Below are 12,743 nucleotides of genomic sequence, written 5' to 3' on the forward strand. Positions count from 1 at the left end.
TCTAATTCCTCTATCTAAACAGAAACTAGCAGGAGCAAGTATTGAAATACTATAAACATCACTGAGAATGATCACTCTAAAAATATTTTTAAAATAAATGTTAGTACATACAAGTTCCATTTTCACTTAGAGAAATCTGTCCTGTATACCTTGAATATCAAAAATTTTCATCAACACTTGTAATGTATAATCACACTGCTAGATAAATACTTCTTGATGCATACTGTGTAAATTTGAACAGCAATCTCACCACACCTAAGAGGTTCTGAGGTAGATAAATATCACTGTTCCTGCAGAAATGGTAAAAAGATTCATTTCCCTACTTTAACAACTTTTTCAATAAGAATAACTCATTTCATCCCTTGAAAGATTTAACTTTACAATTACTTTGCAGTAATTGGAATAATGATCAGAAATGAAATTAGTATGCACTCAGCCCAAAAACTCTCAAAGCAAGACAGAATACATCAAAAGTTTTAATTGTGATGACTTTGATACAGAAGCCATGTAAGTGACAGAGCCCTTCTATTGACTGTTAGAACAGTAGTATACATATGATTGTCTTTAGGCCCCAGTACCTAAACAATACTGGAATTTTAAAAAGGAGAAAAAGAAAAATCTAGCTGATTTCCAGCTGGAAAGGGAAGAGAAATATAGAGCTGCATTCATGCACTTTATGGGAAAGATTGCATAGCTTGTTTAGAAAGAAAATGTCTTTTTGTGTCCTTAGTAGAAGTTCTGTGCTTCTTCAGCTTCGTAAGTTACAGATAAATGCATCCTTCCATTCAACATTATCAGCCCATAGAATGAATAAAATGCAGAACCTCCTTTGAGAATAAGGACACAGTTTTAACATTTATCTTGAGAAGAAATGAATCATGTATGCAGTTACCATATACAAAAGGCAAATACTTCAAGTTTCATAAGGACATGTCAACCCATAAAATACTAGTTGAAGGTAAGCACCAAACCCAGCAACTGCCATTTCAGTGACTGAAAGGCAAACCTGGGATGTGGTTGTCTTCAACACTGGGAGCTTGATCTTGACTGCAGTTCTTTCACCTAAGATGATTTCCATACAAGATCCCAGCTGTACAACACAGTGATAGAGGCATCTCATTATTTAAGGCCCACGCTCTCTTTCAAACATTCTTGGCTAAGTCACCAAAGCTACCATTTCTGTCACTCTTCTCTTTTTGTTGGGTTTTTTTTTTGCACTTTTAAGAGCAGTATTAAATATCAATGAATATAAAAACTATGTGGAAATACTTTTACTAATATTCTGGTTCTGCCTGCTTAAAAACAGAAGAAAAGGAGAAAAAAAAGAGAGAAAAAAAGAAAAACCACAACCTAATAAAAACCATCTCTGCCAGAATGCTTGGCCAGCAGTGAAGATCACATGACGTTTCTGTTTCTTTGTTGATCAGAATTATTTCAGTACTTTCTGCTGAATTCTAAGGAGCCATAATTAGAAGACAAAAGCCCCCAAAGTGCCTGAGATACAGAAAGGCTGGACTGGCAAGTCATTTCTGATAACACTGGCTCACAGAAGCATCTTCATATTCTTATGTGGAAAGTACTGCAAAGGAAAAACAAAAAAAGATTAAGAGATATAAACACATTTGTTATTAAGGAAAATGTTGTGCATAAAGTACCAAAGGGAAGGTGCTGTGTAATGAATCTGAATCTCTTCTCTCATGCTCTAAGGAAAATTTAAATATCCTGGGAGAAATTTCCATCTTCTGAAAATGTTAACTGAAAGGGCCCAGCTCAGCACTAGATTACATCAAGTGCAAGCTGATGTATTTTTTGGATATACAGCAGGGATAGATGTTTCCCAATGGTACTTTCATTGTGGAACAGCACTTGGGCTTCTAGACAAGTAAAATTAGGCAGATACATTTGTTGTTTCTCTTGTTAGGAACAAGAAATCCTGATTGTTATCTTCTTTCTGTTTCCACTACGATACAGGTCAGCAGCATGCCCTATTACTGCCATCAGATTTCAGAACTCCTGAGCATCTTAGCAGGACAGTAGAAGACAATTTAAAGAAGGGATGCTGAAAGATCATTTTCTCCAGGTAGTAATCTCTGGTCAATGTTACACCAGTATAAAGGTATACGTTTCTTTCTCCACTGACTGAAATAAGAAGAGATTCTTACATATTTTTTTGTATGCAAATACTAAAGTTTTGATGCCCAAACCAAAAGACAACTGGAGTACTTGAGAGGCTGAAGAATTCTGATGTTCAGTTTTCAGATTTTTTTTTTTTTACAAAAAAATTGCTCTAACTTAATCACAGCTATTTTATTTGAATCAGGAATTCACAGAATGAAGCTCTATGGTTTGACTTCAGAGAATATAAAATTTTATATTCACAGTGGTCCCTAGGAACTTGGTATCTAAGAATTTATTCAATCTGGGTTACACTGAAAGATATGACGTATAGCAGTCTTGCATATTAGCCTAAGTATTGTTAAAGAAAGTGTACAGCAACACAAAGAGCTTATTAGAACTAAGGTTTTAGGGAAAAAATTGTTATAAACATCTTGTTCATCTCAAGAAATGTCTAGAGCTCCCTATTAATCCAAACTCTTCAAAATCTAAGTCTCAGAGAGGCAACATCCTGGAATTAAAAAATCCACAATATTAGAAGTGAAACATTTTAGTCACGACTCCTTAAAAAAAGAATTCCATCCAAATCCATTTCACTGGAAATCTATTTATTGGAAAAAAACTGTATTTCTATCAGAGTGTCCTTTTGGCCACGGGAAATAAAGCTTTTTACTAAAAAGCAGCTGAAATATCCTGTGAAAAACACTGACAAAAAATATTCCCTTCTACTGTTTTCTTGCTAGGCATATCTCCTGGCCATTTGTCACTAGGTCTGACTTTAGTCCTTAAGAGAATTTCTGTTACTTCAGCTTGAGGTAGGAGTGGAGTCAAGACATTGACTGTCATATGGCTCACAAAGGTTTCAAAACCACTGCATTTCCAATGCATCTTTTTGTTTAATCTGTTGTTTTTCTGTCTAGTTCTGGCAGGTCTCAAGTGTTACTAATGTGATATTCTTCTCAGTCTCTATTTCAAACTGTTAAACCACGTTTTACCCTTAGGCATTCAAATCAGCATAAACTTCCAGGATGATTTATAAAACAATTTTCTGTGGAAAATGTAACCAGTCTTGTAGAACAGAACACTTAGCTAGTGCCAATTCAGACTTCTAATGCTTCCATTAAACTACAAGTAGTTTCTTAATGATAGCAATTTTGAGTGAAATAAACCCAGTGGGATCAAATTTTTCTGAACTAGCAGCTGTCATAATCATTTACAGCTTACTCAAGCATCTGGGATAACAGCCAAAAACGCATGTACCTTCTTCACTAGTCAGAGATTAGAAGTGTTTTCTTATCATCTGAAAAAAATTCCTCAACCACAGCAGTGCAAGTCAAGCAACAGACTTGACTGCATCTTCATTTGCTTAACAGCAGTACAAAGGTTGCAAAGGCTGTCCATGGGAGATTAAACCTACACAGGGTCAGTGAGTAAAGGTTTGAGAAATGAGTGATGAGATGAGGAAAATAACTCAACATACAGTGGATGAAATTTAGCTCATACCAGGTCAAAGCCTGGATCCTGGTGCCAAAATAAATGCCTGCTGTGTGCATTAAGTATGCATGACATTATGACAGCTTAAAATGAAATGAGCATATTGAGCTGTGTGAAAAAGCTAATTCAAAAACAGAGTGCATATTGTTATAGGAATATGGCCTTCAAAGACTTTCCACAAAAAAATGGTAAAGGAGGTATACCTCCTCAGTAATTTCATATCTCATTTTAATGATGATGAGATTTTACAGTTGGATGACAAAGTTCTCAATATTTGTCAGAAATCTGGTAAGTACTGGTCTCATGTAACAGAGGGGAGAGAACAAAATGGTCTATGCCTTAGCAGAGATCACCTGTTCAAGCAGTGGCATAGTCAGGGATAAAACCTAACTGCCTTGCATCCTATATTTCCTACTCCTACAACATGAATATGTGGCTTTTGGTGAGGAGAAAAGGCCAAGAACAGAATAAAACATAATTCACTGCAAATAAAAATAATCTGGGGTCTGGTAAGTTAGTCAACATTTTCAAAAGGATCACATACCAAGTGTCAGCATGGTATCCTGAGATCACATATTTACAAATGTCAATTGCCCATAACTTCACAGCAAGGTGTCTGAAACCTGCAGTTACCCAGCATCTCCAATTGCTCACTGGCACTCATGTTCAAAAGTGGCTATTGCTTTTGTTCCTAGGAGTTTAATTTTCACAGCTGATGAGCAGTTGAAAGTATAAATCAATAGGCACTTAGGCTTCCTTGAATTTAAAGCCTGGAATGCATTCAACTGGGAAAAAAAAAGTGGAGATACGCAAAAGCAAATGACATTACCACTGTCTCTGAACACTGATGAGTTGGTATTTCTTCCATACACCTGATGAAGATTTCAAATTTTATTTAGATGAAAATGTGTTTTCATATCTTTTTACAATATTAAGAATATAGTTCAGGCATAAGTTTACCACTGGCATATAGAGTTCTTGATCCACTATTACGACGCTTGCTGTGCTTTGCTGAAACTACACAGCCCCGTCTCCAGTTTGGCTGCACATAGCCTGTGTTTACCACTGAAGAGGACCATGACAGTTGAAGACACAGAAGAGAGGAAAATGAGAGGCAGGAAGTGAGCTGGAGAGAAACTCCAAAACATAAAAGAAAGCATCACTTCATTAAATGAATAGGTAATGTGTCCGAGACCATTATGGTACAGTTCAACTCTATGAATAGGAATTGGGTTTTTTGTGGTGAGAGATCAGCTACAGGAATTGCACTCTTATCCCATGCCACATGTCCTGTCACATGCTACCGTGCTATTGGCTACTATCAGACAGCACTGGTTTAGTTACAGTTCTCAGACAGACCTTGGTATACTTATTGTGGCATTAAAATTCATTGAATCCTATTACAAAAGTAAAATCACTGTCTCCCTTTAGAATGCAACACTTAAACAGTAATTTAAAAATGAGATTAAGTGGCTCAAATCAGGAAGGTCAGTATAAAAAATGCCAGTCTATGATGCAGTGCCTACAGCAAAAGCAATACCAAGGATGTCCTCAAAAATAAAATACCTTTACAGGCAAAGTGAACAGTAAACCACAAAAAGGGAGATGTATCAAGTCTTCCATACAGGTTGGCTTGAAAAAAAGTGGTCTCCTGATCCTGTCATCTTCTTTTCCTACAGCTGTTAACTGGCTGAAACAGAAACAAAATCAGAGGAACTACACATTCACTTGCTTCTGAGACTTTTTCCATTTATACCCTCATTTTGCAGTACATCTTCAAAGGCCAAAACAAATGTTACTGAGTTAACAGTCAGAAGCTCTAAACCAGTGTTTCAGATAGAAGGTGGAAGGAAACCCTTCTTTAGGCCATGTCACATCAGGAGCTCTTAAATCTGAGAACTTCACAGCTGACTCCCGTAACTCAGCTAATTTCCTAGATCTGAAAGGACGGGGAAGTTACCATTTCCTTTGAAGCCAGGGATGGAAAAAAATCTGCCTTAAATATACACATCACCACAGAACCACAGAATCATATAATGGTAGGGTTGGAAGGAACTTTTAGAGATCATCTAGTCCAACCCCCCTGCAGAAGCAGGTTCACCTAGATCAAGTCACATAGGAACATGTCCAGGTGGGTCTTGAAGACCTCCAAGGAAGGAGACTCCACAACTCTCTCTGGGCAGCCTGTGCCAGGGCTCCCTCACCTGAATAGTGAAATAGTATTTTCTTATATTTAAGTGGAACTTTTTGTGTTCCAGCTTCATCCCATTACCCCTTGTCCTGTTGCTAGCTACTATAGAAAAAAGGGATGTTCCAACCTCCTGACACCCACCCTTTAGATATTTGTAAATGTTAATGTTTCCTCTTTTCTAGACTAAACAGCCCCAGTTCCCGCAGCCTTTCCTCGTATGAAAGATGTTCCAGTCCCCTGATCATCTTCGTGGCCCTGTGCTGGACTCTCTCCAGAAGTTCTCTGTCCCCTTTGAGCTGAATAAGCTCTGTACTTTTCACTTCATCCCTCTTTCTAGACATCTTAATGCCCTGTAGAGTATCCATCACTCAGGTCTTTCCACCCACTTCCTAAAATATCACAAACTTGTAAAAGAAAATTAATTATGACAGTCATCCCAATGTCTACAGTGGCAAATACTCCTCTCTGCTACTTTCTCAGGAAATGACTAGATTGCACAGTAGCCTCAGCTTGGAATTCTCAGTCAGCAGTTTATGAGCCTCTACAACAACTTCTGCTGAGTCTTCAGATTTGCCTTCATTTCTTCACATTTGATCTTTGTTCTTTACCAGATTTGTATGTACAGTACAGCTTTTTGATTGATTAAATGAAACTCTACCTCACCTCAGCAGCTACTATACAAATTACAGTATAAAGAAAACATTTTCTTGGTTGGAAATATATGTAAATAAAATATTGGAATAATTACTCATCTGAGCCTCACCATAATGATGATATGTATCTTGTTCTGAAAGAGTTTCCTTTGCTATACTTGCTTACTCAAGGAAGGCTTGATGTGTCTCTAACATACAAAAGACATTCACATCCTCATGCTTTATTGTAGAATCATTTTGTTATAACATCTTTCCCCAGAAATTTCATTTATGAAAGAAATAAATTGTTCCGAGTTCTGCAGTACACGTAAAAGTTCTTAAACACCACTAGAATTAAAATTATCAGTCCAAATTTTGATCTTTCTCACTTCTATCCTGACATTTAGTCTTCTTTCCTAGGAAAATACAGTTTATTCAATCAGTCTTCCTCCGGCACAATTCAGCAACATGTGACTGAAAGGCGATTATGTCTCTATCAATTTTCTGCAAATAGACATCTGTGTAAAGAGTCTCTTATGTGTTCCACTTCACAGAAAGATGCAAAATAATCCTGCACTTTTCCAGACATTAGAAAATCTACAGAGATGAACCAGACTTTGTGACTTAACTGCGGCAAAAATTGAAACTAAACTCCTTCTCAAATATCAGACAACTAATTAGGAGACACAAGTCTGCAGAAACTAGAGTTTACTAATTCCAACATTCCCAAAACAACTCACAATCATACTGTATATCTACTTGCAATCCAGATAATGGATGGATTATTTATCTTCCCAGACGTTAGAACTTGTGTGTTACTATTAATTGTCAACAGATTGAACACTAACACTGCCAACTTAACAATGTGCACAAACAGACTTTATGAAAAAGATTTCAGATTAACAAGATTATTACCCAGATCACAGAAATCTGGGGAGAAATTAGGCCTAGGTTTTGGCTTCAGCCTACTCTGCCAGTGAACATAAGATTCAAATATGAACTTCTCCCAGTCTGCAAAATAAAATCTTATTTTTCTGGCTGGTTCACCGTAATTTATCACAGAAGATTTATGCTAATTCTTAAGTAACAGTTTTAACTAAGTTTTGGTAGACTGTTTTACTAATATGTGAAAATAAAAAGTCATTGTCCTTTTCAAAAGGTCTCTTTAAATACAAAAGGTGCAACAAAAACTGTCTCAAGATAGCTGGGCTTTATCAACAGATTACTAGGAAGAAACTCAGCAACAAAAAATCAAATTCCCTGATTAATAGTGTATCGAAGAAAGACTGCAGTAAGTGATAATTTTAACTGATTTTCTGCTATCACCATGAACTGTGCCATTGTAACGATCTCTAGCTCTCACCTTCACAGCACAAAAGATCAATGGATTTTCAAGTATATTTGCAACATATATATCTATTTACACACGTTCCTATTCAGACAGCATGGATCCTTGCTATAGGCTTCAGAACAAGAAGAGCTTATAATAGATCAAAATATTTTCCCGAAGAAGCCACACAAACAAATGGGAAGGGAAAAAGAAGAGAAAATGAAAATGATTGAGCTCCTAGTGTTCAAATAAGGAGAGAACTGGAATATGCCCTAGAAAATTAAACTGAGAAGACATTCCTTGGTCAGCTCTCTGATAAAGTACTTATGCCTGACATTTCTTGTGTTACACTACACAGTGATAGTCTAAAAAAATGCCTGAAAATATGCAAGAGACTATCTTTTTCTTAAAACAATACCTGAGAAAGTCCGGTGCTTTGGAAATCATGTTTTCAAAATCTGCAAATCCTAGTTTCCCATCACCATCCATGTCAGCTTCTTCAATCACTTTCTCACAAACTAGAGTGATTTCTTCTGCTGTCAGCTCTTCTCGTGTCAGCTTATTGAGGGTTTTTTCCAAGTCTGATTTACAAATGAAGTTATCTGTGTTAAAATCTAAACAATAAGAGACCCAAAGAAAAGATCACCAACAACTGTCACACTCATTTACTTCAAATAGAACAGGCATACAAAAGCATCCCAACACAGTACCATAGATCTTAAAGGCATAGATCGCTTTAAGCTCTCTGGGAGCCATTTCACTGAGCACAGAGAACATATCCACAAAATCATTGAAGCTGAGGCTCCCCTCTCCATCTTCTGAGAAAGACTCCACAATCCTTTCCTTGAAGGGATTCTCCTGTGAAAAATGGATAGATATATTTTTTTAGTATTTGAAAGATCAAAAAAGCTGCAGACTCTGTTAATGAGTATTTCATTCCATGGTCGGCTCTTTGAAGAGAACTTTTTTCTTCCAAATTGCATCTAAGAATTTATATTTCCATGCTTTAGCAGAAAGTTTCAGCAGAGCATGCTGCTGCATAGTACTACTTCTCCCCTAGACTCTCTGAGATCCGTTATTATTCATTCTCTCTAAACTGGTGCTCATCTGGTTTCTCTTGTGTGGAACACACACTTTGTAAGTGTTAGGGTAAAGGTACTAAGAGTGTGAAGACTATTTACACATAAGAAGTTTCTGACAGGATCAGGAAGGTTACAGCTCCTACATTAAGAAGCTTGCAACAAGGTGGGTGCAGGAGGAGAAGGGAAAAATGAGACCAGGGTGGAACACCAACAAAACAGTCTTTATGCATCCTGTTGGCACCTGACTGAAGGCCAGAGGAAGAAATATTATTTATAAAACTGATTTTAAAAGTAAATATATGCATTCCGCACCTGACTGATGTGGAACCATCAATCAACCATCAACCAAACCATGTCTGTTCATTAAAGACGTAGTGTCATATCAAAGTAGAATCTTGTACATAAGTCTTTCATTTTCACTCTGACACACATCAATGCCCTATGTCTGGCTGAACTGAATTCCACAGTTTTAAATGACTTTTCATCTCTAGCAGAGACAATACTAAGATTCTTTTCTAGCACCCTACCAACCCAGCTGGTGTCAAGACTACTCTGAATAACACAATATTCTAAAACCACACAAGAAAGCATAAGAAAAGATGGTTTACTGAAGTCAAATCAAATATTTTTCTAATAAAAAAACATATAAAATCCAAGATGAATTTGTAGCTATTTCTATAAAACTGGAAAAATCAATTAAATTCAGTTGAATATTAAAAAACCCACACAAATATCATTTGGGCTTTGAGCAGCAGCTCATCAAAGCTATTCTATAGATTTTATCTGAAGCCAAGACACAGATTAATTTATTGATCTCTTAAAATTGTAAACTGCTTTGATGGTGACATGTTCATTATTTTTAATGTGCATGCAGCACCTAATTTGTCTTTAAAAGAAGTAGTATTTCAAAAGCTCAGAGCTCAATCCTCTATTCATTGAATTTCTTTTCTATAAGTTTAATAGCTAACAGCTATTCATACACCATCCAATTATTTTAAATAAAATTTCATACACCAGTTCTGAAACATAGAATCATAGAATCTCATATAGAATCATAGAATCATAGAATGGTAGGGGTTGGAAGGGACATTTAGAGATCTAGTCAAAAACCCTGCAGAAGCAGGTTCACCTAGATCAAGTCGCATAGGAACATGTCCATGCAGGTCTTGAAGATGTCCAAGGAAGAAGACTCCACACCCTCCCTGGGCAGCCTGTGCCAGGGCTCCCTCACTCTCACAGTGAAATAGTTTTTTCTTATATTTAAATGGAACTTTTTGTGTACCAGCTTCATCCCATTACGCCTTGTCCTGTTGCTAGATATAATAGAAAAAAAGGATGTCTCAACCTCCTCATACCCACCCTTTGGGTATTTGTAAGTATTAATAAGATCCCCCCTTGGTCTCCTCTTCTCCAGACTAAACAGCCCCAGTTCCCGCAGCCTTTCCTTGTATGAAAGATGTTCCAGTCCCCTGATAATCTTTGTGGCCCTGCACTGGACTCTCTCCAGAAGTTCTCTGTCCCTCTTGAGCTGAGGAGCCCAGAACTGGACACAGGACTCCAGATGAGGCCTCACCAGGGCAGAGTAGAGGGGGAGAACCTCCCTTGACTTGCTGGCCACACTCTTCTTGATGCACCCCAGGATGCCAAAGAAATGTCAGTGAGCATTCCAGCTGAAACCTTGAGATACTTTTTCAAAGAAGCAATAGTAGCCACTCACATCCTCAGAAACCATACTTGACTCTATCAGGAGGTTTCTATTTAACGATAACAAAGCACTTGAGATAAATTAACTATCTAATGAGATGTCTCTGGGTCTTGCAATTTACACTTTAGGACTGCTTCCACGGTAGAAGCTAGTTGGGAGTCTGCCAAAAAGCAAATATCCGTCTAACAACAAACCATACAAGTGTGCATGTCCATCTTCTGAGGAGGGATAAGAAACAGACATTGGAAGCATAATTCCCTGAGACAATCAAGATTCAAAATTCACCACTAAATGCCAAGATCTCTCCAGTCTTTCTGGCTGACAGCCAGAAACAAGGCTGTTGTAATGGATAAGTGAGGACCACAAAGCCATGGGCTCAAATGACAGCCCATTTAAGTAGTCAATACTAAATTCCAATTCTCCTCCAGGATTCGATGACTGAAGTCATTCCACAATAGGGAGCATGCCTATAGGTTTCAAAGTGTTATAAATTAATGAGCTCACTTTGCTCTGAGATGAATATGTAAGGCTGAGGTCACCATTCAAATGAAGACAAAACCAGACCAAATAAAAATAAAAAATAAATTAAATACAATTGGAGGGATTTCAGAACTCCTGAAAATAAAAGACAACAGTCTCAAAAAAGCAGTCAGGTCACATGTCTCTAAAGTCTCAGAATGAAAAATGACACCCTAGAATTAGCCAGATGGCTGAAAGTCATTGTAAAAGGATACATAATGATCACTCACATCATGTGCATGATGTATAGAGGAAGTCTAGCAGATGTGCATCTGTGGGTACTACTAAAGGTGAAGTATCTGACTTGAGTGCTTGGAAATATGCCTGTTTGTGGTATGAATACACATACAGACAGTTGGAAAACAATTGTTTCAAATTGTCAGTTTGTTATTACACCAAATAAAGATTCATTTGATCTGAAATGTATGAAAAAGAGAAACTTTATTCCTAAAAGTGCATTTAAAAATTGGTGTGTCTGTTAAATGTTAGAGAATGACAAATATCAGAGTGGACAAGGTAACATGATTAGAAATAAAAAAGACCATTTTTCAAAATGCTATATGCCTTCCTTTGGAACAAAATTCCTCAGACCTAAGTGTGATGGTAATAGTTGTAGAATGATATCTCAGAGAAAGCATTGAGTAACAAACAGAGTTCACAGATGCAAATTATCTTTATCAGCAGTGAATACGAAGCCAAGAAATTTCTGCAATAGAAATGCTTGACATGATCTCTGACTGAATAAGCATATTGTAATTGCATAATACAAATTATATATTTGGCATGTCAGAAATCTTGAAAACACACATGAATTAACAATTAATTAAGTAGACTCAAGCATACTTCTTAAGTGACTCTTTGCCAAATAGTTCTGTAAAACCTAAATGAAAAATAAAATCTTTCCTCTTATTGATTTCTTTCTTCAACTTTCTCATATTGTGTGTCTTCAGGCAGTATATCTGTGGCTTACACAATGGAAAGTATCAGTTTACCTTCACAGATACTTTTCACATCCTTTCTGTAATTTCATTACCACTCCTCTAAAGAGCACAGATTAGGGTTCCATCATATTTAAGGGAAGAGCCATGGGGGAGGGGAGTAAAGGGGAAAATTATACTGTTTCTTCTTAGATCATTTTCCCTTAAGTACTAATTGTTTAAGAAAGAATCCTTTTTACAGCTGGAAACTTACACTTGTCTTGTTAAAAAGCTTTTTCTGTCCTCTCAATAAAAATGGGAAAGATGACAGAAACAACAAAGAACTTTTGCAGCTAAAACTTTGCAGATTGATACTGCTACAGTGGCTTGAGATAATCCTTCCCACTGTGCCATCCATCTTTCTAACAATCTCTTTTTCTACTCAGATTATTGGTTTCTATACATGTGATGAGGCATCTGTCCATACATACAGACCTAGAACACCATAAAATAAAACCATTACATTTCTAAGAAACTATTATAGGATGTGTTTCTGAGACTACAGCTAAACCTTATGTCAGTTGTTATTTTTACCTTGTCTTTCTAGGTTCCATCACAAGCTCTAGGAAAGTACTGTGTTGTCCTTTTGCCCTGTACATTTTGCAACTTGATTAATTAATTTAAAGCTATTTTCACAGGCTGACTGCAGTTTAGAAATAAGAGGCTGCAAGTAAAGTTCTAAGATTGCTCAACATTAC

At 36.8% G+C, this 12,743-nt stretch overlaps 1 protein-coding gene across 1 annotated transcript in view; it reads right to left on the reverse strand.

Annotated features, from left to right (window-relative positions):
- Window positions 1-1,489: 1,489 nt before the first annotated feature.
- Window positions 1,490-12,743, reverse strand: part of CIB2 (calcium and integrin binding family member 2) — a 40,224-nt gene continuing 28,970 nt past the window's right edge. Inside the window, exons 4-6 of the mRNA XM_010196290.2 lie at window positions 8,473-8,620; window positions 8,181-8,376; window positions 1,490-1,579 (exon numbers count right to left, since the gene is read on the reverse strand). Of these exons, the coding sequence (XP_010194592.1) occupies window positions 1,558-1,579; window positions 8,181-8,376; window positions 8,473-8,620 (366 nt within the window). The 3' untranslated portion in view covers window positions 1,490-1,557. The remainder of the gene's footprint in view (window positions 1,580-8,180; window positions 8,377-8,472; window positions 8,621-12,743) is intronic.

The sequence above is a fragment of the Colius striatus genome, chromosome 7, assembly GCF_028858725.1.
Source record: "Colius striatus isolate bColStr4 chromosome 7, bColStr4.1.hap1, whole genome shotgun sequence".
Lineage (NCBI taxonomy): Eukaryota > Metazoa > Chordata > Aves > Coliiformes > Coliidae > Colius > Colius striatus.